Below are 27329 nucleotides of genomic sequence, written 5' to 3' on the forward strand. Positions count from 1 at the left end.
TTGACATTGTTGGTTGCAGAAACATGAAATGCCACATTTTAGAAACGTAAAAGGTCAACCTTTTGTTCCAAATTCATGTTGAGATTGTACTGTAGCCTGGCTATACAAGGCTGACATTTGTCTCTGGTGGTTGGGTTTCGGAGAGACACACCAAGATAATCACTTTGGGGACCAGGCCGAGAGACAGATGGTGGAGAAAGAGATGGAATGGACTGACAGAGACACACAGTGACACAGTGTGAAAGTGACAGTTAATAACAGCAGCTTTCTTCGAGGATTTAGTGGGCAGATTTTCTAGAGGCTGAGCTAAGCCATTAGGGCCTGGTGTCTCCATGAGACACGGAGAGCTGGGAGAAAACTGTGAGCCGTTTGGAGCAGCAGGTCAGGTCAGTCTATATCAGAGCACTTCTCACAATGAGTTTAAGGGAGGGCCTGTCAGGGATGCCCTGATGGATTCTCTGCTAAACTCAGGCCAGTGTTTCAGGGATGCCCTGTGAGGGATGCCCTGATGGACTCTTTGCTAAACTCAGGCCAGTGTTTCAGGGATGCCCTGTAAGGGATGCCCTGATGGATTCTCTGCTAAACTCAGGCCAGTGTTTCAGGGATGCCCTGTGTGAGGGATGCCCTGATGGATTCTCTGCTAAACTCAGGCCAGTGTTTCAGGGATGCCCTGTGAAGGATGCCCTGATGGATTCTCTGCTAAACTCAGGCCAGTGTTTCAGGGATGCCCTGTGAGGGATGCCCTGATGGATTCTCTGCTAAACTCAGGCCAGTGTTGGCCTAAAGGCTTTTTGGAATCCGGCTTGGAATATTTGGGCTTGGAAAGTGAATGAGTAATGCTCTCCTCTCCCTCAGCATGAGGTTCCCTTGAGCAAGGCACTTAACCCCCAGTTCAAACCAGTGGCGCAGAATACAATGTTGGGGGTTTACGTTTCTACAAGCCACATGTGGCATTCAATGGTTGTGAACCAAAAGATGTTGCATATCAACATTTGTAGATGTGTATCAGTGTTATAGATTCTGCTATTGAAATAAAAAAACCTTTAGCGTTTGTTTTGCGCTCGTTTTAACGCCACAACGCAATGCAAATTGGGGGCATGCACAAGCGCATGTGTCTATTACCTCTAGTCAAGTGAAAACACAGCTGGAATTGAAATGGCGCTCTCTGGCTTACCAGATGAGACGGTCATTACACGTGCGTAACGTTAATACTCAGCTATCTAGAAACGTGATAGGCTATGCAACATCATTATTTTCATTCAGCAAATGTTCAGATTTTACATTTCGGTGGATTCTAGAAATATACAATGCGGACATTTTATTCTGGCTACTGGGATTTAATGTGATTCTTCCATGTGTGGTGATTATTATTTGAATGAATTAATTGGTTGAGGTGTTAGTTTTATTCATGGTTCTCCTCATCTTTTATACATTTATTGGGGAGAACATCAAAGGGATGAGAGTGTGACATCCTGAGTCCAGCTTTCTCTCAACAGAGCGCTCACTCTGATAAGGAGAAAGTTAGCATTTTCCATTGCTTTGAAGTATCACTTTGTGACGACCTGTGGGTGGAGTGTTTGCAAATAGAATGAATTAATGGGGTCTCTTCTCTACTGTAGCCCCTCTCTGTGACTGCAGGCTGATAAGACAGGCTGGGGGTTGACATCCAAATCTTGTCTTCATATCTGCAGATCTTAGAGAAGAAGCTGTTAAATCAAATATACAAACACCAATCTCTGCACCCCCCCTTCTCCTCCCATATCCACTTGCTTTTCTCTCTCATTTTCTCACTCTCTCATTCTCTGCAGTTGTCACTTCCTCTTTGTCACTCTCTCTCTCGCTCTCTCTTCAATCGCTTCTCGCACAGGCACAGGCACAGGCACACACACACACACACACACACACACACACACACACACACACACACACACACGCACGCACGCACACGCACACACACACACACACACACACACACACACACACACACACACACACACACACACACACACACACACACACACACACACACACACACACATTAGCATACACATTGCCACCACCAAGTCTGGCTTAATTGAAAAGCATCTTTTAAGAATGTTAAGAAGTGCCTTTTAGCCTGGAGAGAATAACGTCTTTTAGCCTGGAGAGGATAACGTCTGTTAGCCAGGCGAGGGTAACGTCTGTTAGCCAGGCGAGGGTAACGGCTGTTACATTATTCACAAACTTGGCCTTTCAAATGAGACCCTTGAGTTGGGTTTTACTCCACCGTGATGCTCGATCTGCTTTGATTTGCGTTTGTCTCTTTGTTGGCAGCATTTGCCTCCTTGTCAGCCTCTTTCTTACTGATTCCTTAAAGTCATCTGCTTAGACAGAAACATAATAATAACAATAATCATGATCATCATCATCATATTAATAATAATAATAACAATAACGATGATACTACTCATAATCATAATAACAATAATAACAATAACAATAACAATAATAATAATAATAATTATTATTATTATTATGATGATCATAATAATGATAATAATGATAATAATGATAATAATGATAATAATAATAATATAGCCGCTACAGTAGCGGTGACTGCGGGTTTCATGCGAGAAGAGCAGCCAGAGCTTATATACTCAGGGCCATTATTATTGTCGCACAACATTTGGCACGCACAGAAATCCCATTCCAAACCAGGCTGAGAAGTTTGGGACCAATTATCAACTTTGATGTATCAACTATTACATGGTTATTACAGCATAGGCTCCGCCCACTTTGACTCCCTCGACATGCCTACCAAATTTCAAACACGTTCGTCATCTTACAGTCCCCCCCCCCCCCCCCCGCATTTGTAGTGCCCCCTACTCTTCAAATCAAATCAAATCAAAATGTTAAAAATGTGTTTTATGGTTATTACACCACCAGCCAACTTTCATCAATGATTACAACACTTCTGATTTTGACTAGTAGCCTCTCCCTGAACATGCGTACCAAATTTCACACAATTTCACCACCATACAGTTTTTCCGCATTTGTGGCGCCCTCTGTTGGTTGAAGCACACAAAATGAGGTATGATGATATCTGAACATGTTCACTGAGTTTCATGAGCATTGGATCATCGGTCCTGAGTACGGTCCCCTGAACAATGTGAACAAAGTTCTGTGGAAAAACAACGTGGAAGTTATGCCCTTTAAAACTTTGACAATTTAACCTTTAACTATAGCGCCACCATGTGGTTCCAGTCACAGAAAAATAATACCTGAAAAATACTGATCATCTCATCCTCAAAATATGCTAGTATTTTGTCAAACAAGTTATTGACATACAGTAGCTGCTAACTTAAATGTCATTGCACAAGGTATTTTCATTATAGGATTTTTTTTCTTCAAAAGGTGGATGTGTTATTTTGAAATGGCTCTAGTGTTAGATGCCCTGGCAATGATGTGTTTGTCCTGAATCCCACCAAACTGGCTATCAAATATGCATAGCTATTTTAATGGGAAAAGATGCATTTAACGGTTAACAGTGTTAACCGCCGCCCATACAAGACTTTCACATAATCCTTCATCTTCATTGGAAACACTGCTATTGTCCTCCAAGCGGAAGGCAGGTGATATTTGAATAGTCGTAGATGAGAGCAGGCCTCCTCCAGTGACCTGATCACCTCATTGAAACTCATCAAGCTTTCCTCAAAGCGCCTCATCACTAAAAACGAGGTGTGATTATCTTCATTCACAATCCTTCAATGTTTGTTCTTTGGGTGTGTGTGTGTGTGTGTGTGTGTGTGTGTGTGTGTGTGTGTGTGTGTGTGTGTGTGTGTGTGTGTGTGTGTGTGTGTGTGTGTGTGTGTGTGTGTGTGTGTGTGTGTGTGTGTGTGTGGGGGGGGGGGGGGGGGTGTTCGGGGCAGGAGGTGCACAGCTGTGCCGTGTTTTGGCTTGTTTATATCTGTTGATATTTGGCAGGGAACAGGGCATTTTGAAGTGTTTGTCATATGGAACGGTTAGTAATGGTTACGCTTAGGCAATCGTCATCAAGGTTAGACAACTACAGTACAGTATCAGTTTGTTTACAGACAGCATCAGGTTTTGTTCATTGTAGGGATGTCAACAATTAATACAAGATCCATTGATTGATCGTTAAGAATTAGCTCAAACACGTGAAATTGACTCATTCTACTATCAAACGGCATGTAGTCTCATATTGTGACTTGCTGTCGGTAAATTGTGTATTTTCAATATGTTTCGATGAACCCGCCAGAAGGCACACTATAACTATGAGAAGGCAGCCATCTCTGCGTCTGGAAAGAGGAAAAAGAAAGAGAAAAAGCAACTTCTGCAAAAAGAGAGCGGGCAAAGCAAACAGAAAGGAGAACATGATGCCACCTGCAAACACTGTGATTCTGTGGAGACATACATGTACAACACCAAAACCTCCATCGGCATTTTTTATACCAGTTTTAGCGGTACTCATGCAGCCCTAAATTTCATCTGAGCACCCCTATGATACTGGACATCCACAGATACAATACATACTGTAGGTACCAGCATGTTATAGATACTGGACACTCAGACAGATACAGTACATAGCATGTTGAGAGAGAGAGAGAGAGAGAGAGAGAGAGAGAGAGTGTGTGTGTGTGTGTGTGTGTGTGTGTGTGTGTGTGTGTGAGTGTGTGTGTGTGTGTGTGTGTGTGTGTGCGTGTGGATCTGCATGTGCACATGTGATAGACAGGACTTTGCCAGTGGGTTTGTAGCTGTACAGTAGCTGCAGTGTGTCGATCAGCTCATCAGCAAACAGGAGAGATTGTCCTTAAAATAGAGGAAGGACTCACACTGAAAGTGTGTGTGTGTGTGTGTGTGTGTGTGTGTGTGTGTGTGTGTGTGTGTGTGTGTGTGTGTGTGTGTGTGTGTGTGTGTGTGTGCGCTGTGTGTGTGCGCTGTGTGTGTGCACGCTGTGTGTGTGTGCGTGTGTGTGTGTGTGTGTGTGTGTGTGTGTGTGTGTGTGTGTGTGTGTGTGTGTGTGTGTGTGTGTGTGTGTGTGTGTGTGCGCGCTGTGTGCGTGTGCGCTGTGTGTGTGCACGCTGTGTGTGTGCGTGTGCGGGTTCGTTCATCCGTCTGCTTCCAAACTTTCATTTAAACTTTTTATGATTTATTAAACCAAACAAACAACCAAACAAAACAAGCAGGTTGACACTGTGGTTCTTCCGCTCAAGCTGAACAGTCACCCTCTGTGAACTGCTGAAGAGAAACTGGGTCAAGTCAAATTCATGTTGAAGACACACAGACGGCATCACCCACACTTTTGGTTGACTTCAAAACCATGCAATGCGCATTGATTATCGGGGTGACAACCTCGGCAGATTCAACTTTCAAGAAATTCCCTTACAAAGTTGTGTCATTCTGCAGTGCCGTTATCATTGTGATCAGACGTGCATGATGCAAGGAGATGACATGTTACAAAGGGCTGCAGAAATTAATTCTCTATTAAAGGATTCTTAAACGCTTGACACAAAGTGAATACATTTAGTCTGCGATCATGCAGGCTCATTAAAACATTATTACAACTCCTGTCATGTGGGGACGCAAAAGAACAAGCCAGCAGCTAACAGCAGTTCAACCACTGTGTGAATCACCTACTGACTCTCTGCCAGTGGTTTAACATAGGCTTCATTTTCATTGTGGCTTCGAAAGAGCAGATTGTATTAACATATTTTACCATTAGAATTAATGAGCATACTGAGCTGAATAACATATTTTACCATTAGAATTAGCATACTGAATTTCTGAAAACAAATTCTCCAACAGTTGGACAGCTACATGAGGCCTGTCCGGGGGAGAGTGATAAAGTCATTATTTGTGGGGGCATTCGCGACTCGTTGAAGAGGCGGATGGCAGTTGGGTAGAAGTTGTCCCTGTGATGATGAGAGGTTCTTGCACTGCCAGACCTCAGTCTTCTGCCATGAGGGAGAGCTGGGTGTGTGGGATCGTCCATGATCTTCCATGACCGCTTCAGCGTCCTGGCAGTGTATACGTCCTGAAGGGACGGCAGGCTGCATCCAACCACTTTTTCAGCACGGCGGAAGATGCGCTGCAGTCTGGAGATCACCTTGCGCCCGCAGCAGCAGCAGCATACCAGACGGTGATGGAGGAGGTGAGGATGGAGGAGGTGAGGATGGAGTCGACGGTGGAAGTATAGAAGATAAATGCTGCCTTTGGCAGCTTGAACTTTCTCAGCCGCAGAAGAAAGAACATTTTCTGTTGTGCCTTCTTGGTGAGCGCTCTGATGATTAAAACCAGGAAGCGAAAGGACTCCACAGTGTTTGACTGGGGGGGTCAACCAAGGTGATGGGAGGAGGTGGGGCTGCGTTTTTCCCGTAGCCCACAACTATCTCCACTGTCTTTTGGGCATTGAGCTCCGGATTCTTATGACTGCACCAAGTCATCATGTGGTCGATCTCCTGCCTGTGAGCAGACTCATCACCATTGGAGATGAGCCCTATGAGGGTGGTGTCATCCATGAACTTCAGAAGCTTGACGGACTGATTGCTGGAGGTGCAGCAGTTGGTGTCGAGGGAGAAGTGTGGAGAGAGCACACCACCCTGCGCAGCGGTGATGTGCTTCCCCAGCTTCATGTGCTGCTTCCTGTTTGACAGGAAGTCTGTGGACCATCTGCAGATGGAGGTGGGCACGCCCAGCTGGGAGAGCTTGCTTCATGTGCTGCTTCCTGTTTGACAGGAAGTCTGTGGACCATCTGCAGATGGAGGTGGGCACGCCCAGCTGGGAGAGCTTCTCGTGCAGCAGGGCTGGGATTATCATATTTAAGGCCACCATTTGGGCATTTTGACCACTGCCATCTTGTTGTTGTTTTTTAGACAGAAGTGATTATATTTGGGTGTGTGACTGGGGAGGAGCTGGCACCTATCACACCCCATGTACACCTGTTTTTTTTTTATGTGACCTATATCCGGATAAATTATCTGGATGTTAGCTGGATAAGTAAAAATGCATGCTAATGTAAGGTGTAAAGTTTACACCTTGCATTAACACGCATTTTTATGCATTTAACAATTTTAGAAATGAAATAGAAACGTTTTTTGGCTGTGGATCAATGTTACTATTTCACAATTTTCCCAAGAGACTGTGTTGGTGGATTCAAAATTCAAAATACATCTTTGCAATGATCAAATATATAAGTGAAGAATCAATGCAAAGCTCTTAGACTTTTTTTTTTCTCTCTCTCTCTCTCTCTCTCTCTCTCTCTCTCTCTCTCCCGTATAGCCCAGAACCCACATTGGGGACATTGACCTGTAGGCTCGAACCCTCTGTCAGCGATCACTGACACACGTTATTTAAAGATCTGAAGCGGATTTGAAGTGTCAGCAGCAACTGCCACCTGCATTTCACCTCTATGTAGCATTACTATAATATATAATTAATATTATTCGTGTATAATTCATGCCTTCACCCTGCATGGTCCCCAAAAACTCTTTTGGGTGCTGGCCCAAAGTGCAACCGAAGAAGACATGTTGCAGGTTGGGACTGCTCTGCGGTGGCTCTGGGGGCGAGCAGGGAGAAAACTGATCATTACAGACAGCATAATAAAACAATCTGAGGCTATCCACCTTATTTCTAGATGCCATGATGCCTTACGTGAAATATGGGTGGTTCTTCCGGTGTAATGCACCAAATGTACAAGATTACATTTGAACACATGATAACGTTGTAATCAACCATCGCCCCAATACTCATTTTTACTGAGTAGATGAATGCATCTTAATGTGTGTGTGTGTGTGCGTGTGTGTGTGTGTGTGTGTGTGTGTGTGTGTGTGTGTAGGTGTGTGTGTGTGTGTGTGTGTGTGTGTGTGTGTGTGTGTGTGTGTGTGTGTGTGTGTTCAGTTCAGTTCAGTTCAGTTCACTTTATTTATACAGGAAGGGATAAAATGACATTTCACATGTACATTTAACTGGCCTGACTCAGTTACAAACTGGTTTTCAGCAGGTTCCTGTTCTGCAGTAGCCTGGTAAACCGCCCGTTTCATTTGGTTTAGTGAAACCTATGTGGAGCTATACCGTCCATCTGGCAGCGTCAGGTTAGTTCTGCAGTACATTAAACAGAAAAATAATTATACAAGGACATGTTCAATTTCGCTACATACAATATTACAGACCTAACAAAATCAATTACATTTACAGACATTCATTCATTCATCAATACGAAGACAACAACAACAAAGATTAAAACCTAGGGGTGAGTCGGATCAGTGAATACAGGTGTTTTCTACCATCAGATGTTGTTTGTAAGCTTTTTTGAAATGTGAGATAGAGGTTATTTCTCTGGTGTGAAATGGAATCTCGTTCCACATTTTGGTGTATGTGTGGAAGAATGATCTTAGTCCATAATTATTTTTGTATGCCGGTACTGGTATAAGTGCATGTGAGATTGATCTAGTGATGCATTCTTGTCTTGTGTTGTGTCTTGGGAGTAGAGCTGTAAGTGTTGGAGAAGAGTTATTTCTTAGCATAAAATAAAACTTAATGGCTAGACTTTTTGTGTAGTTCTGAAAAGTTGGAGCAGAGGAGTGTGAGAGTGCAGTACAGTGGTGAGTCCAAGGTGGAAAGTTACCATGAATTTTATATGCTCTGTTGTAGAGTCTTGCTACGGGTTCTATGGTTTCCTTTGTCGTGAGTGACCAGATTGGAAGACAGTAGGATATTGTTGAAAGAAAAATTGCATGTAGGTATGTATTTGAAACAGTAACAGTGAGAAATGGTCTAATCTTACTGTAAACAAATAGTTTCTGATTTGCCTTTTTGACTAGGTTATTGATGTGATGTTTGTAGGTGAGGTGAGTATCAAGTGTTACTCCAAGGTATTTATAGGTGTCTGTTATGGTTAATGGGTGATTTGCAAAGTGTATGGGGTCAAACATAGATATAGATTTTCTAGGAGAACGAAAGTACATGCATTCAGTTTTCTTGACGTTAACAGTTAGATGATTAGATTTCATCCAGTCATGAAGAAGGTGAAGATCAGAAGATAGTTTTGTATTTATGACATTGGGGTTTGGATCAGAAAAAAAGATAACAGTGTGTGTGTGAGATGTGTTGTTACCCTTGTGACTAATGTCTGTAGGCAATGTCTTCTAGAGGAAGTTGTTGCCAACCTATATATTTTTAGTATGATGCCAACGTTAATATTGAAGTGAAAGCAGTGCTGAGGAAGTCTTCTCTGCATGTCAGCGTGACTTAAAATAACATGCCCACGCGCATGCTCGAAGCTGATTGGTTGAGAAGCCCCTCTGTAGATCTCGATGGTCAACGTGCTCGAAGGTGATTGGCTGAGAAGCCCCTCTGTAGATCCTGATGGTCAAACTCCATTTAGCAGCCAGCAGCTTGATGTGAGAGGAGGCTGCTGGGTGTTCTGTCACCGAGTCGACTGGAGAGAAGAAGACCAGGACTGGAGACACGGTGGAGAGAATTAAGAAGACCAGGACTGGAGACAGGCTGGGACGAGAGACACGTGAGGGGAAGACAGGTGAGCAGCCTCGCATCTCCTTTTCTCACCTTCAGCCTTCTTCCATTCTATTGTTTTCAGACAGTATCTGTTATGTGAATACTGCAGTTTTCACGAAATTCCCAGTTACTTACTCAAGTAACTCAAGTTACAAATTGAGTAACATTTTATTAAATCTAAGCACATATTTAAAAAAGATACAATAATTTCCTAATCAAACTTATTTGTTTTTATGCAAATAACCACTATATATGACAATAACAAAGGAAAAGAATAACATTTACAATTTTGGATGGTTTACACTGACTTCAAGGCGGTTTAAATTATTTTTCAGGATGGTTCCGGGGCAGCAATGTCATTCTGCTTCTGCTGTTGTTTTGGTCAAAGTAATGCAAAAGTAGTGTACTAAGTAATGAGTTACTCTACACAGAAAGTAATATTGTAAAGTAACTTATTACTTTCAAATGAAAGTAACTAGTAATATGTAGTATATTACATTTTGAAAGTAACTTGCCCAACACTGTTCACCACACACAGCTTCCTCTTTTCATTTCAGTCTGGGTGTGATTACTGTGTTTACACCTGCCCAACTGAATCGCAGCAAGCGGGAAACCAACCAGGGTCTGATTTAACCTGACAAAAAGTGCAGGTCAGAAAATGGCGGTCATTCATACACAAATGACATCACTGGTCCACAACTTTACTCAAAGCAACTCTCAACAAACTCTGTCAAACTAAATTGTCTGTGAAACGGTTTACATTTTTGGATATGTGTGTGTGATCATGCGCCAAATAAATCAGCATTGTTTTTCGGTGGACTTTATCTTTCATATGCAGTGGATATACATGTGAACTTACAATGATGTGAATTAGACATAGAATAAATGCTGACACCATGAAGGGACTATCTTACTTATCACCTGTAGCGTCCTCTAGGTGAACATCTTGGGCCACACTAGACGATGCATTAAAAACTCTACTGTAGATGAGTGTTTTATCCTTTTCTCTCCTCTTCAGGTCTGCAGTGACGAACAGAATCCTCAGAAGCTCGTCTCCACCTCAGAGTAACTCTGCAGGATGGTCACCATGCCAGGGTCACCAGACCTTCACTGGAGTCTCCATGTCCTTCTTCTGTCTTGCCTGCTTCATCTGAACCCCTCGCTGGCTTACTCGCTGAAAAACTGCACTGTGGCTTACTCTGACCACGTGGCAGATGCTGTGGTTTCATGCAAGAGACGTGGCCTCACCGCTGTTCCTGACGACATTCCCAGAAACGCAGCTTCGCTAGATCTTTCGCTCAACGGCCTTTTAAACATCACCACGACAGATTTTAGATATTTATCCAAGCTCAGAGATGTATGCCTGGCCTATAATTGGATTTCACAGATAGATGATGGAGCTTTCATGGACTTGGCAGAGTTAAGGGTGCTTAAAATAGATGCAAATAAACTTATACACCTGAGAGACAATACGTTTCAGGGGCTGTCCAGTTTAGTAGAGCTATCACTGGAGAGCAACCATATTAAATATATCGCTCCCTTGACGTTTCAGTCCCTGCTGAGCTTACAGAAAGTATCACTGTTGGATAACCAGCTGCAGCAAATGGCTGACATTATGCCTCTCTTACAACTAGCAAGCTTACATGACTTGAACATTGTAGATAACAACTTCACCTCTTTTCAATCTAACGAGCTGCCGTTTAACTTCTCCTCAGAGATCAGAGTGTTGTCTTTACGCTCGGATGCACTGAAGAAGTTCAGCATCACAAGAGACATCTTTCCTCATCTGCAACGTATTTACCTGTATGAATGCAACAGAGACTTTGAGTGGGACGTAGCGGACAAGTCTTTTCTAAGGAGCTTAACTCATCTGTACTTGGCAGGAAGTGAAATTAGTTTTGAGGCCTACAGAGAGGTGCTGCAGACCGTTGACTCAGTGGAACATCTAATGCTGAGCACTATGAAGGAACGGATACTTGACGGTCTGGTAGACATTGCCTGCCAAATTCCTGCTCTGAGAAGTCTTGTTCTGACATTTAATGGCATTCATGGTGGTGGGAAACTGCTGCAGTCTTGCTCTCGGCTTACTGAGCTGGATTTATCAGGTAACTATCTGACTAACCTGAATTCACTCAGGTCAATGAAGCAGCTCAGGTGTCTGAGCCTCAATTTGAACAGACTGTCTGAAGTGCCTCTTGCCCTCAGAGACATCTCCACACTTGAAATCCTGGATCTGAGTATGAATGCTATCAGTGAGCTAGGTTGCTCCGACTTCTTGAATCTGACAAGATTGACCGAACTTAATCTCAACTACAATCACATTTCAGAACTCAAAGTGTGTGTTTTTCACAATTTGAATGGTTTGAAAGTCTTATATCTTGGAGAAAACCATGTTTCAACTCTTGGAAATACCTTCAAATTCAGCTTACCGAAACTAGAAGTTTTGAATTTACATGGGAATAGTCTCAGATTGATCAGAAAAGGAGATTTTAGAAACCTGTCTTCCCTCAGGTCTTTGGATTTATCAAACACAATTCTGAATATGCATACGGGGGCTTTTGAAGGACTGGATGATCTCAGGAGTCTCAATCTTTCACTAGAGATAACCACTTTGCAGACAGCAGATGTATTCACAGGACTGAGACACTTGGAAAATCTAACTCTTGTCCTCACTAGGCTCCTCAGAAGTTCTCATGTGAACGCTGAGCCACCTTTCAGAGGTTTATCTTTCTTGAAGAAGCTTACAATTAAAGTTCATGACGATTACCACATGGTCATCCCACCAGATATGTTAACGGGTCTGAAGTCTTTAGAGCACTTTGCAGCTGAGAATATCTTTGTCAACTCATCAGACTCAGACACATTTAAACACACGCCTCAATTGAAGAGTCTTCTGATCAGCAACAATGATCTGTCAGATCTGAACCCTGAACTGTTTCAGCAAATCCCAAACCTGGAGGTTCTGGATCTTTCCAGCTGTAATCTTGGTTCCTTGGATTTCTTGGCCCAGGCCAACCTGAGTCACCTGACCTGGTTGAACGTGAGTCAGAATGGTCTGTCAGTGGTGAATGAGTCTGTCTTCCATTCCCTCCCTGCCCTAACATATCTGGACCTGCTTGGTAACCCTTTCAGTTGTAACTGCTCTAATGCTGGCTTTATCCAATGGGTGCAAAGCAACAGTCAAACACAGGTTGTTCATGGTCACCAGTGCACTTGCAGTAGTCCTCTTAGTAAAAGGGTAACCACGTTGCTAGACTTTGACATCCACTCCTGTTGGATGGACACTAGCTTCCTGTGCTTCATCTGCAGCACTTGTGTGATTGTTCTTACTCTCCTCACATCCTTTATCTACCACTTGCTGAGGTTACATCTAGCCTACACCTACTACCTCTTCCTGGCCTTCCTTTATGACAGCAGGAGGAGGAGGAGGAGGGAGGAAGCTCCTCTGCGCTATGATGCCTTCATCTCCTACAACGTTCACGATGAGGCCTGGGTTCTCAGAGAGATGCTTCCAGTGCTGGAAGGAGAGCAGGGCTGGAGACTCTGTCTGCACCACAGAGACTTCCAACCAGGTACAGAGTCTGCCTGCCTGTCTGCAGACAATTGGACTCGAGTCGACTCGAATCGCACATTTGACGACTTCCGACTTGACTCGGACTTGGAAGGTAAATACTTGAAACTCGACTCGGACTTGGAAGAAAATGACTCGAAACTCGACTCGGACTTGTGACAAGATAGCCGAGTGCACCAGCTGGGCGTACGCCTAGGTTTAGACGCTACGTCCGATGTAGAACTCAAAGATACGACTAACTTAATTTTCGCACGTCCGCAGCCTAAAGACGCGCAGCTACGACCATGGTAAGTCAGTCTTGGTGCACTCGGTGTAAATTCAAATCACAACGTCGGGCGTAGCTAAAACCGGCATAAGAGTTAAGACCGACTTTTATACGCCCAGCTGGTGCACTCGGCTTATGACTCGGGTGACTTGGTGTAGACCTATGTTTTTCTCACTGGGCACGCACGCACTTTGATTATCAGTGTGGATGGACAATCAATGCAATTCAAATGTTTTTGCAAAATGATCAAAATAAAAATATAAATTTGTATCAAACATGTCATTTCTTTAATAGAATGTAGCCTTTCCCATCTACCAAATGATCAGGCTTGTAATGTCATAATGGATAAATGAACAGCTTTATGCTGGTTTCAGCCATGCAGACTAGTCTGCAAGCTCTTTTCTGACATTGGCACTAGGAAGATAGGTTTATATTTTGAAGAGCGAACCTTGAGTGTTTTGTGGGTGGGCTGGCGAACAATTGTGAGGGACTTGGCTCTGACAAAATGTGACTTGATATGTGAAGGGAAGGACCGCTGCTGTCAATAGTATTCCCCTTATTCACTCTGCGGCCATTTTAAAACCAAAGCCAGGCTGGCCTGTAAGAACCACACCTCCCTGGTATTTAATTGGATTAAGTGATTAATCAGGTGTGGGCACACTTTGGGCACACCCAGCGCACACGTGATTAATAACCTTATAGGCTTTTTATATTTTACTGGAGGACGTGCCTTGTCATTTTTTCTAACCTGTGACTCGACTTGACATAACCTGTGACTCGACTCGACTTGTGAGGGACTTGAATTGACAATCTTTGACTCGACTTGACTTGACATAACCGATGACTCGACTCGAGACTTGACTTGAAATAACATTGTGACTTGACTTGACTTGACTTGCCGACAAAAGGAAAGACTTGGGACTTGCTTGAGACTCGGGACCAATTGACTTGAGACTCGCTTGGGACTCGGATCAGAGGGACTTGGACAATTGTCTGCCTGTCTGTATATACATTATATATTGGCCTGCTGATATTGCCTGTCAATAAAAATCTGATATTGGTCAGTCAGTGTTGCCTATCTATCACCAATATGTATAATAATAATAATAATAATAATAATAATAATAATAATAATAATAATATTGGTGGAGAGGTCAGAGCTGTCATGCCTAAACAATATTGATGTAACCTCAGATTGTGTCAGAGCAAAGAAATAGAGGCAAATCAAAGCTCGAGGGGGAAGGGATTATGAAATCTTCATTCAGTAAAAATCAGTGATTTCACTGTTGCTTCCCCAGGTAAGCCCATCATAGAGAACATTACAGAGGCCATCTACGGCAGCAGGAAGACCATCTGCGTGATCAGCCGTCACTACCTGGAGAGCGAGTGGTGCTCACGGGAGATCCAGATGGCCAGGTGGGGGCGCCAGGCAGCTCTCTGTTCTCACATACAGCAGCGCTTCTTGTCCTATCTCATTGCTTCCCTGAGCCGCTTAGTCCGTTTAACTCTCTAAACCATACTGTACATCCTGTCCTGTGAGTGTGTGTGTGTGTGTGTGTGTGTGTGTGTGTGTGTGTGTGTGTGTGTGTGTGTGTGTGTGTGTGTGTGTGTGTGTGTGTGTGTGTGTGTGTGTGTGCAGCTTATCTAGACAGAGTTTATCTAGGAACTCAAAAGAGCTAAATGACGGCTTTGTCTAGGAACTCAAGAGCTAGATGACAGAGCTTTATTTAGGAACTCAAGGGCTAGATGGCTGAGCTTAATCTATTGTCACAGTCATCCAGTTCTGATGGACCTAAGGCTTGTCAATGCTCATTTTAATCATCAAGGAACTTGACCATCAAACCAGTAGCTACCATTGCTGGTGAACTAGTGTTTGGGCTAACCGTTAGTATATCGATAGCCGTGGCTTATAATGAAGAAGGCTTGGACCCTTACCTTGGCGCAACTCAGGCTGGTACTGGCCGTTGTCGGGTCGTGGGCCAGCCTTGTCTGACGATCAAAAGACAAATCGCTACCTACATACACGGCTGAAACATACAGGGTTTGGTTCATTGTCAAAACAGCCTTTAGTTAATTCATTGTCCATTTTGGTCTGCTATATACTGTATGTCTGAGAGTCACATTTGCTACTGCTGCTGCATGGGCAAGTTTGTCCGACTAACAAACTATCTCCCTCGTCACAGCCAAGCTTGCCTGCAAATGTCTCAGGCTTGTCGGGTAGGCCCCACCCTCTTAGCCAGGCTGCCAATCAGATTAGCCCAAACACAAGACAAGTGCCAGGCAACCAATGAGACCATGACACTAGGAACTCAAGAGGTATGTGACGGAGGTTTATCTACAACCTCAAAAAGCTAGATGACAGAGCTTTATCCTTACCCTGTGGCTCTCATCCATGGCTTGGGGTCAACTGTCCAAAATAAGGAGGGTGCAGACGAGAGGTGAAGAAGAGAGTGCAGGCAGGGTGGAGAAGAGTGTGAAGAATGATTTGCGACAGAAGGGTATCAGCAAGAGTGAAAGGGAAGGTTCACAAGACGGTAGTGAGACCAGCTATGTTGTCTGGTTTGGAGGCAGTGACAGAGAGACAGGAGGCGGAGCTGGAGGTGGAGTTGAAGATGCTAAGATTTTCATTGGGAGTGACGAGGATGGACAGGATTAGGAATGAGTACATTAGAGGGATAGCTCATGGTGGACAGTTTGGAGACCAAGTGAGAGAGGCCAGATTGACATTGTTTGGATATATGCAGAGGAGAGATGCTGATTATATCAGGAGAAGAATGCTGAAGATGGAGCTGCCAGGCAAGAGGAAAAGACAAAGGCCAAAGAGAAGGTTTATGGTGATGTGTGTGTTGAGGGAGCATACTGAATGCGGGTGGTTGGCGCGAAACAGATGATCCGCTGTGGTGACCCCTAACGGGAGCAGCCAAAAGGAGGTTCTCATCCATCTGTGGACCAAGAGGAGAATCCATTATTGTCATCTGTCTTGGCAGTGATTTGACATCAATGTCAGATGAAGAGTAGACTCAAGAAGGACAGGGGATAAGGCAAAGGGCGGCACGGTGGCTCAGTGGTTAGTACTGTTGCCTCACAGCAAGAAGGTCCCGGGTTCGAACCCCGGTCCGTCCCAGGTCCTTTCTGTGTGGAGTTTGCATGTTCTCCCCGTGTTCGTGTGGGTTTTCTCCGGGTGCTCCGGTTTCCTCCCACCATCAAAGAAAGACATGTATGTTAGGGTTATACTCCTGCCAGTGCCCCTGACCAAGGTAATGGCAAAAAGAACTGGAGTTGGTCCCCGGGCGCTGCACTGCGGCTGCCCACTGCTCCTACATGTAGTTCTAGGAAGGTTCCTAGTAGAGGATGGGTCAAATGCAGAGGATGAATTTCCCCATGGGGATAAATAAAGGATAACTTAACTTAACTTAACTTAACTTAACTTAATTAAAGAACAAGCACAAATTTGCAATAGCTGTAACCAGATATGCAATATCAGTCAGAGTGTGACATCATCCACTCCATTGTGATGTCATCCACTCCACTGACATTGATTTTGTGGACCAACCAACCAAGTGACTCATGGAGCTGCTGGCCATGCTCGTTGCTGCTAAAAACAAATGTACATCTAAAAGTTGGAATAGAGTTCTTTTATCTTTCTATTTCACTTGATTTGAAGTGCAATAGTTTACTTTGTAATTATTTTATCTTTTGTATCTCTTATCTGTACTTCTGCACTTTTTAATTGTATCTTTTACTGTGTTTTGCTACTCTGTAAACACTTCTGAATTGCCTGAGTGTATGAGACGCGCTATACAAATACATCTGCCTTTTCTTGCCAGCTTCCGTCTGCTTGACGAGCAGAAGGACGTGTTGATCCTGGTGTTTCTGGAGGAGATCCCGGCCTGGCGGCTGTCTCCCTGCTACCGCATGAGGAAGCTGCTGAAGAGGCGCTCCTACCTGAGCTGGCCCCGGGCCCAGAGGCACCAAGGACTTTTCTGGCAGAACGTAGGGCGAGCTCTGGAGACGGGCGGCGCTCCCAATGAGACTGCCCACACAGACCCCCTCTCTGGACTGTGACGGTGAGTCCACACACCTCCTCTCTGGACTGTGAAGGTGAGTCCACATACCTCCTCTCTGGACTGTGAAGGTGAGTCCACACTCTTCCTCTCTGGACTGTGAAGGTGAGTCCACACACCTCCTCTCTGGACTGTGAAGGTGAGTCCACACACCTCCTCTCTGGACTGTGAAGGTGAGTCCACACTCTTCCTCTCTGGACTGTGAAGGTGAGTCCACACTCTTCCTCTCTGGACTGTGAAGGTGAGTCCACACTCTTCCTCTCTGGACTGTGAAGGTGAGTCCACACTCTTCCTCTCTGGACTGTGAAGGTGAGTCCACACTCTTCCTCTCTGGACTGTGAAGGTGAGTCCACACTCTTCCTCTCTGGACTGTGAAGGTGAGTCCACATACCTCCTCTCTGGACTGTGAAGGTGAGTCCACACTCTTCCTCTCTGGACTGTGAAGGTGAGTCCATACACCTCCTCTCTGGACTGTGAAGGTGAGTCCACACTCTTCCTCTCTGGACTGTGAAGGTGAGTCCACACTCTTCCTCTCTGGACTGTGAAGGTGAGTCCACACACCTCCTCTCTGGACTGTGAAGGTGAGTCCACACTCTTCCTCTCTGGACTGTGAAGGTGAGTCCACACTCTTCCTCTCTGGACTGTGAAGGTGAGTCCACATACCTCTCTGGACTGTGAAGGTGAGTCCACACTCTTCCTCTCTGGACTGTGAAGGTGCGTGAAGTCAGACACAAACAAACTAGAACATGACGGTCATCGAGAAATACCACTGACTCATGAAGTGACTGAGGTTTCCTAAGTCCCACCCCTTTTCGCTCTGCGCTCCCAAAACAGTTAAGCAAGTTAGCTTGGTACCCGGCAGAACCTCTGTCAACTTTCCCCTTTCCTGTTGTAGATATCACTAAGGGCACATGACAAGTCACATGACATTGGTATCACAATCTGCATAATTCCTTATATCATTTACAAGATTACATTTGAACACATCATAATAACATTCTAATTTACCTTCGCCCAATACTCTTTTTTTAAGCGGTGCAGCCGCTTCTATAAGTGACTTTGTGCATCCATCCGTCGGTCTGTCCGGCCGTCCGTTATGGCACGGGATGTCCGTTATGGCAGTGGCACGGGATTTCGTTATGGCACAGGATTTCGTTATGGCACGGGATTTCGTTATGGCACAGGATTTCGTTATGGCACGGGATTTCGTTATGGCACAGGATTTCGTTATGGCACGGGATTTCGTTATGGCACGGGATTTCGTTATGGCACGGATGTCCGTTATGGCACGGGATGTCCGTTATGGCACGGGATGTCCGTTATGGCACGGGATTTCGTTATAGCACAGGATGTCCGTCTGTCACCTATAGAAGCAGCTGCTTCTATAAGTGGTGGCCAGTGGTGACTGATGATGTCATATTAGTAACCAAACACAATCCATCAACTGAGCATGCAAATGCCCCCAACTGATGATGTCATATCCACTGACACTGATGATGTCATGCCCCACAATCATCAAGTGGAAGGACGAACGGACGGACGGACGGACAGACAGACAGACAGACAGACAGACAGACAGACCGACAGACAGACAGACAGACAGACAGACAGACAGACAGACAGACAGACAGACAGACAGACAGACAGACAGACACGCAAAATCAGTTATAGAAGCGGCTTCACCGTTCTGATGAAGCCGTCATGTGATAAAATCAGTGATGTCTTGTACTATGTCATCAGTGATGTCACTTAAGCAATTGTGATGTCATCATCAGTGATGTATGATGTCTGCACCGCTTACTTCAGATAGGTGTGATTTTTACTGAGTAGATGAATGCATCTTAATATAACTCAATGCAACTTAAAGAGGAGCTGACAGTAGCTCATTTTCAAGTTGTAACTCCCATTACTTGACATAGTAACCGGTATAATATTACAGAAATCCTATTGGTGGTGCATTATATTACCGCATTACTGGTAAAAGTAATATATTGCCTGTTGTGCGTTAGTTACCCCCAACACTGACAAAAACACAATCAAGTGTCAAATCACTGACTAAGTTACTAAATGGCAAGAACTGTAAGTAACTATTTTGACTCAACACCCGGAAAAGAGATGTGTGTGTGTATACTGTACTTTGATTTCTCAACAACTGTAATTACAACATGCTATAAAAAAATGTGCTTTCATTAGTTGCCAGCACTACAGAGTAATGTATTTATTGCTGTGAAAGATGAGTTGCTCATTCTGTTGAGACTGTCTGCCACTGTGCTTGCTTTCCCTGCCTAGGTGAGTGTAGTCAAGTGGAGGAGAGTGCATCAACACACTGTTCAGACCCTGCAACGGACGACCACAACTTACTCCAAAGACTCTGGCCTACTGTTGCATGCAGTTTGCTTCCCATCCAGATATATTATCACTTTGTAATTATTGTTTTTTTAATTGTTCACATGAAAATAATTGACTCAGAAAAATCAAATAAACAGAATTCTGCAATCAGACTTGAATGCCACTTGAACCTTCATTGTAACGTGGTTGAATTCCTGAACCCCATGTCGAGTATCGGATTGTATCAGTAGATAAACATGTACAAATGTGCTGTGTGCAGTCATCAGACTTCCTGGTATGCAATTACTTTGAAAATGACCGTTTCACATAACGGTGCATTATTATTTCATGGCGTGGTGAGTACACGAGTCACAACATGTACATGTGTGTTTCTGGCGATGTTGGAATGTGTATTTTTGGTGACTGAACGGGGGTGGCAGCTGTACCGTATACTTATTTATATACTGTACTATGGGGTCCTCTCGCCATTCCGAAGTGTCGGCATTCCGATCATTGACTTCTATGCTTTCGGAGAGGCGGCCCTTTTTATCTCCAAAAAAGGAAAATATATTAGGTCCGCCTTTCCAACATAGCATCTTGAGTTATTTAGCCTACAGGGATGGGAGAGGTTAGGTTCTGGGGGAGGTTAGGTTTAGGCGTGGGGGGTGGGAGAGGTTAGGTTTAGGGTCTGCAGGAGGTTAGGTTTAGGCATGGGGGGTGGGAGAGGTTAGGTTTAGACGTGGGGGCTGGGAGAGGTTAGCTCCAGCCGGTCCCCCGGGTTAGGTTTAGGGTTCTTTCGCAATGGCGAGACAGATCTCCATTCCGACAATTTTGTCGGAATGCCGGTATTTCGGAGTGCCGACATTTCGGAATGCCTATACTATAGGGGTGAAACACTTTCTAATGCACGCACAGGGAAGAGAAAGGCATCTACATTCTTGTTTTACTATCGGGAATATGGCAAAATAGGCGAATCTCCCAAAAATGTTGTTGGTGTATCCATTTAAGCTGACAAAGACTGACACAGTTGATTTCACTATGTTGACAAATGTACTATTTTAAGTCTATTTTAATTCTCCCAGAGGATCACAATGGAAATAAGCCTGTGGCTTTATTGTGTATTAATCCTCGGCAGTTTTTATGTATCGTAATGACTGTCTTCAGTGAAGCAGTGTTGTGTGTTTTAAATTGTCAAATAAAACTTACTTATACTTACTTACTTAGGGTGTATTCACACCTGTCTCGTTTGGAGCAGTTGTTCTGAAACAGAGCGTTTTCCCCCTTGGTGTGGTTCGTTTGGGGGAGTGTGACAGCAATCGCACTCGGGATGCGGGACAAAAGAAGAGATCGCCAAGAAAGGGTGGTCTCGGCCCGCTTCTAAACTAACTCTGGAGCGGTTTGTTTGTGGTGAGAAGTTGAGAACGTGATCCGGTCTCAATCCGACACAACTGCAGGAAACGCGTGCACATTTTTAGATAATCCAGCTGCTGTAGTCAGCTGCGCTGTGCGTAGTGGCCTGAAGAACGAGCATTTTTATCGTTTAAAAACAACATCTTCATTCTTCAGATCCTGTTTTGGCGACTTGTGAAACTATAGTGTTTGCATGGATAAACTTTTGGCGATTTTTGCACGATTGCATCAGCAGTTTGAACTCCACCAACTTACCTCTGGTCTCCAAGGTCAATGAAAACAAGTCGTGGTCATCAGAGCCAGCCTTCTTTGTGATAAGATTGTCTGATTCAATCTGATTGAACCAGACAATCAGTCTGATTGTCGACAGTCAGACTGATTGCATGTCTTCCTCAAAATGTCCGTAGGCTATTATTAAATCCTCGCGCACCCGACGTACAATGTAGGCCTACCCAAAACACACACATTCTTATAAGCATATAAAATCTCAGTGAATTATCTTTTCCATCCTGGGAGGCTATTAGCCTACCGGAGTCTCCTGGCCAATCCAGGAGGCTTGATAATACTATTTGGACCGTTTGATTTGTGGCTGTGTGAACACAAACGAACGAAGGCACAAATACAACAATTGTATCAATTAAGCCCCTGAATCAGAACAAAGCAAACGAGCTACAGGTGTGAATACACCCTTACTTACTTACGTACTTACTTAAGTTGCTTTGAAAAATGTCTCTTCATTACCTCCCTAGGAGTTGTCTGGGAGGTTATGTCCTCGCCCCGCCCCGTTTGATGTTTCACAAAATGTGGCAGAAAAACAGGTCATGGGGCAACTCAGAAATGATTAACTCTCCACGTCCACTGGCAAAGAGGGGGCGTGGCAATGGGCGTGTTCAACCACAAACTGTGCCATAACCTTCAAACGGATTCACGTACTGTAACATCACAACACTGTGTAGAAAGGTCGGTCATGGACCAAGAGCAAACTGAGTGACTTTCCACGCCCACCAACCAAAAGTGGACATGGCAATGGTCATGGCCAATCACAAAAAAGGTGCTCAACTTCCACACGGATTCACCACAGAACAAGACAAGTAGATCATGGGCCAACTTAGAACTGATCACCTTTCCACACAACACTGTCCAAAAGGGGGAGTGGCAATGGGCGTGTCCAAAAACAAAAAGGCACCTATACTGTAACTTCCAAACGGATTCACGTAACACCACAGACCTTTGTACAAAGGTCATGGGGTCAAGGACCAACTGATCAGGTTTACATGCCCACTAGCCAACGGGGCCACCTAACCATCCCTCATTAATTGGGCTGGCTGATGTGTGGTGAGCGATCGATCGTGTGCAAACTGGCTGCTGTGCATCATCACCCAGGTGGGTTCTACACATTGCTGGTGGTTGAATTGAGTTCCACCTGATTTGTGAAGCGCTTTGAGTATATCTAGAAAGGCGCTACATAAATGCAATCAGTGAAAGTGAAAGAGAAAAAATCCTTACAGAGTTTGCCAAGTACTTGGGTTCTAATATTCCGTAGCAGCTCATCTTTGTGCTCTCTGATGAAGGGGTCGTCCATTATGTTGCTGTGATTTGTTGTCAAGATTTTCTCAAATTCTGTGATGTCGTTATTTTGGTAGGCGCTTACTAAGTCCTTCATTGCTAGGATCTCTGGATCATCTTTGTATGGTTTAGCCTCCTGATAGTCAAAAGGGTTGATTCCTGACTTCATCAGCATGTTGACTAGGACCAAGTACTTCAGGCACGTTGTCCTCCTTGGGCTTCCAGAGTCATCGTAGTCTTTAAATGCCCCGAAGAAGTCTTGGTGAGCCTTCTCAAACTCACCTTCTCTCAGATGCATCTTCCCACCACACTCTCTGATGACACCCATGATACGTGGGTGAGGGATGGCCGATTTAATATGAAGCGACTGCTCATACAGGGCCTTCAATTTCTTGTTGTTTTTCTGTACTGTGTACATCTGGATCGCCAGAGCATAAATCTCCAACAGCTGTGACCCTTTCTTCAGGTCATCCTCTCCATCATCTGTCTTACATGACTGGTGCAGTTGCCGAAGGATCTTCTGCAGTTTTCCATACTCTTCTCTCTCTAGATACATTTTCCCCAGCTTTGTGTTAGTTTTGAACCATAATCTGTCATTATTTGCATCTTTCAAAGCATCCAGTGTGGTTTCATAGAACTCCTGTCGTACGTCCATCTGTTTGGAGAAGTATCCACGTCCACCTCCAAACAGATGGACCTCCACTGTGGAGATATAATCCAGGATGGAGTTGATGGACTTCTCCCAGTAGTTCCTGGTGACAGCACTCCTAATGTAGGTTAGCAGCTGATTGTATCCGTTCATCATCTCTGGGAAGTTGGTCAGTTTGAAGTTGATTTTGATCATCTGTTTCAGTGCTTTGAATCCCCACTCTCCCTTCTCTCCCTCCAACTCCAACACCTTCTGGAAGCAGCTGAGTGCTGCTTTGGGGTCATCCTTCTTCATGGCTTTGGATTTGTAGTATTGGTTCTCCAGGTCCACATTGGGCTCTGAATTACTGTCTTCCCAGTATTCCAGCCAATCTCCACTCCAGTCCTCTTCATTGTCACACATGAAATCATTATCTTCAATATCAGACATCTTGATGGTCTTCCTTGACCTTATCCAAGACACTCACTAGGTCCTACTTATAGCCTCTGCAGGGAAGGATTGCATAACTGATGAACTGATGAATGTCTATGACATCATCAGTGTCATAAATCAATGAGGATATCGCTTTATGCATAGAATTGGTGATGTCACCAATCATGTCACTGGAGCACTCGATGATGATGTCATTAGTGATGTTACTCTTGAACATTTGGATGCAGTCATGTTTGGACAGCGGACCAAGCCCCAAACAACCACAAAGTTTTCATCATTCTATCTGATGTTTGGCAGAGAGGCGAGGTGTGGCACCCAAATGCAATTGTGCTCATCAGTGCCTGATGTCATACATGTCATCAGTGATGTAACTTGAGCAAGTTTGATGTCATCTGTGATGATGTCATTAGTCAATGCCATCAGTGATCTCCACTCGAGCAATAGTGATGTCATCAGTGAGTGATGTCAACATTGATGCCATCGGTGATGATGTCATCACTGAGTGATGTCATTACTCTATTTCTGCCTTACTGTCCCCTCTGAAACTTGAACTGCCTTATTTAAGAGGATTGTTTTTGGACTATAACTTCTTCTAGGAATGAATATTTATTTTGAGGAAAAACACGCTTTCTTGAGTATATTTTCTGCTTTTTTTCTTTTTTCTTTTTTTAAAGCTTAATCGATAATCGATCGTCAGTCTTCCCAATGATCGATTATGGAAATGTATACAAATGCCCATCCCTAGTCTCCAGCGCCAAAGACTGTTCAAAAACCGCCAAAACGCGAAACCACCCAAGCAACTGGAAGTCTATAGAAACAAGTGATTCTGTTCTCCTGCCCGGGTCCATTTTCCTCCGCACAGTGCAACTCAAAACAACGAAAAACCGCCCAAGCTGGCAACACTGGTCTCTCTCTCCTCTCTCTGTCCACTTTCTTCTTTTCTTCTCCCTCCCTCCATCCCTCCGTCTCCATCCCTCCCTCTATCTTTGTTCTCTCTCACTCTGTGGACAAAGCCGTTAATATCCCGGCTAGCTGCTCACGAAGGATTCCGCTTCTTAATTGACGACAATTCTGCAACACTTCTTTAAACTGAAACTACTGTACTCCTGTAATCCTCAACTGCTCATCTCAGCTAATTTGGAATAATCCTGAAATTGATTGTTTGGAAGATATACTGTCAGCTATTGCGTATATCCTAAACCCCTCAGGGTGAAACATGATATATTCGTAGTGAGATGGGAGTTTGCTGAACGTCATCCACCTCAATCAAGAGCTTATAGGCTTAACTGTCATCATAATACAAGTAAATACATGGCGGAGCACTGACAAACATTGTTTGATAAGGACCTTCACAAACAAGGTGTGTGTGTGTGTGTGTGTGTGTGTGTGTGTGTGTGTGTGTGTGTGTGTGTGTGTGTGTGTGTGTGTGTGTGTGTGTGTGTGTGTGCGCGTGCACACAGTGTGTTTGTTTGTAAGTCATTAGGCTATATATTTATGTGACATTTGAAAACGTACTCTCACATGCAAAGCGACAACTCACAGGTGATGAGAAGTTCCATGTGTCTCAAAAGCACGCGTTTTGTATTCACAGGCAGTTTTGTGCAAGTTACTGCCCCTCATCAGCCTTCCGAGTGATGTCACGCGAGCGATTTTGACGTCCTCCGTGATGTCATCAGTGACTGATGTCATCAGTGATGTAACTTGAGACACACACACACACCTGACCATGCCAAATGTCTGCTTCCTAGGGGGACACCTCGCCATTCCGAAGTGTCGGCATTCCGATCATTGACTTCTATGCTTTCGGAGAGGCGGCCCTTTTTTGTCTCCAAAAAATGTTTCGCCGAGAGGTTAGGTTAGGCTTAGGCGTGGGGGGTGGGAGAGGTTAGGTTTAGGGTTAGGGTCTGGGGGAGGGTTCTTTCGCAATGGCGAGGTTAGGGTTAGAATTTTGTCGGAATGCCGGTATTTCGGAGTGCCGACATTTCGGAATGCCGAGGTGTCCCCGCTTCCTAGAGCGAAAGCTGTGGCCGCTAAAGGGTGGTGAACTTTTTGTGGACCACCTGACCGACCGACCAAGCGACAGAGTGACTTTTATAGACTGTTTCAACTTGACAACATAAACATTCTAAATTGCCCCTATAGCTAACTTCCTGTTGCAGTGTGATGCTAATAGCTGACAGTAACGAAGCTAGGTCTCAAACTGCTTCCTTCCTAGCAACACAATTCCCTGAAAAGTGCTTATATAGATAGAGCTGCTGGGCGCAGGTCAAAAAGACCTAAGACACCCTAATCAGCCTGATCCACATTCCCACTGCTGCACACACTCACGCCCGAGAGCTGCCATTACCCAAGTTCATAGCAAATGGTTTGAAATGGGAACATCAACCCACGCGCGTGCGTGCGTGTGTGTGTGTGTGTGTGTGTGTGTGTGTGTGTGCGTGTGTGTGTGTGAGAGAGATAATCGGTGTGAGAAAGATAGAATGTGTGTGTGTGTGTGTGTGTGTGTGTGTGTGTGTGTGCGTGTGTGTGTGTGTGTGTGTGTGTGTGTGTGTGTGTGTGTGTGTGTGTGTGCGCGTGTGTGTGCGTGTGTGTGTGTGTGTGTGTGTGTGTGAAAGAGAGAAAGAGTGTGCAGCTGTATTCATGAGACTTTGAGGAATAATTTTGTCATTAGGGTTTTTTTTTCTTCCAGAATGGAGGAAATTATAATACATTTTATGACTTTATATGGGCAGGATTTACATGATGCGTCTTTCTGTGTATGGGGGGTAGAGAGAGCATATGCATGTGTGAGAAGCAAGAGAGAGGGAGAGAGAGAGAGAGAGAGAGAGACAGAGAGAGAGAGAGAGAGAGAGAGAGAGACAGAGAGAGAGAGAGAGAGAGAGAGAGAGAGACAGAGAGAGAGAGAAAGAGAGAGAGAGAGACAGAGAGAGAGAGAGGAGAGAGAGAGAGAGACAGAGAGAGAGAGAAAGAGAGAGAGAGAGACAGAGAGAAAGAGAGAGAGAGAGACAGAGAGAGACAGAGAGAGACAGAGAGAGAGAGAGAGTGTGCTTGTGTGCAGCCTGGTCTCCAGAATAAAATGTCGGCATTGTAAGTTTCCGCAGTCCAGGGATATGTAGAATATAATGTTGCCCATCACATTTAGATATGTGATATTTAAGCGATATCACACGAGAGGGAGTGCTGTTGTTGGCTAATATCTTCACTGCTGTGATTCGGTCGTAGGCACGAGGCCCTAAACACAACCAAGGTTGTTAAACTTGTTTTATTTGCGTTTAACGTTGGAAAGGCAGCGAGGATTTCAAATTAATCGACATTTTGTTTCAAATTTATGTCGATATTCTACATTTCCCTGGTTTGCAAAGGTCAACATTTTATTCTGTGGGTTGGAGAGAGAGAGAGAGAGAGAGAGAGAGAGAGAGAGAGAAAGAGAGACTGTGTGTGTGTGTGTGTGTGTGTGTGTGTGTGTGTGTGTGTGTGTGTGTGTGTGTGTGTGTGTGTGAGAGAGAGAGAGAGAGAGAGAGAATGCATTCC

General features: G+C 44.4%; 1 protein-coding gene, 1 long non-coding RNA gene and 1 pseudogene across 3 annotated transcripts; 2 read left to right on the forward strand and 1 right to left on the reverse strand.

Annotated features, from left to right (window-relative positions):
* The first annotated feature begins 9421 nt into the window (after positions 1 to 9421).
* On the forward strand, positions 9422 to 10814 carry LOC310798371. Its single transcript, XR_014553766.1, has 3 exons — positions 9422 to 9535; positions 10071 to 10163; positions 10532 to 10814. It is a non-coding gene; the product is annotated as an uncharacterized lncRNA (long non-coding RNA).
* A 1128-nt stretch (positions 10815 to 11942) lies between these two features.
* On the forward strand, positions 11943 to 19876 carry LOC310798369 (toll-like receptor 13). The gene is made up of 4 exons (XM_083660909.1): positions 11943 to 13085; positions 14648 to 14765; positions 17177 to 17416; positions 19703 to 19876. The coding sequence occupies exons 1-3, from the start codon at positions 12056 to 12058 to the stop codon at positions 17412 to 17414; spliced, it is 1386 nt and encodes a 461-aa protein (XP_083517035.1). The 5' UTR covers positions 11943 to 12055; the 3' UTR covers positions 17415 to 17416; positions 19703 to 19876.
* Positions 19877 to 21992: 2116 nt separating this feature from the next.
* LOC310798456 (COP9 signalosome complex subunit 2 pseudogene) lies at positions 21993 to 23795 on the reverse strand (annotated as a pseudogene). Its single transcript has 2 exons — positions 22658 to 23795; positions 21993 to 22009 (listed from the first exon to the last, which is right to left on the reverse strand). The product of its transcript is annotated as a COP9 signalosome complex subunit 2 pseudogene (transcript).
* Positions 23796 to 27329: the final 3534 nt, after the last annotated feature.

The sequence above is a fragment of the Poromitra crassiceps genome (genome assembly GCF_964638095.1).
Source record: "Poromitra crassiceps genome assembly, chromosome: 25".
In the NCBI taxonomy this organism is placed as follows: Eukaryota; Metazoa; Chordata; class Actinopteri; order Beryciformes; family Melamphaidae; genus Poromitra; species Poromitra crassiceps.

Coding starts and splice junctions, on each gene's coding strand:
- LOC310798369 (XM_083660909.1), top strand. CDS start 12,056: ATGCATACGGGGGCTTTTGAAGGACTGGATGATCTCAGGAGTCTCAAT. Junction 13,086..14,647: donor CCACAGAGACTTCCAACCAG/GTACAGAGTCTG, acceptor TTGCTTCCCCAG/GTAAGCCCATCATAGAGAAC. Junction 14,766..17,176: donor CGGGAGATCCAGATGGCCAG/GTGGGGGCGCCA, acceptor TTTTCTTGCCAG/CTTCCGTCTGCTTGACGAGC.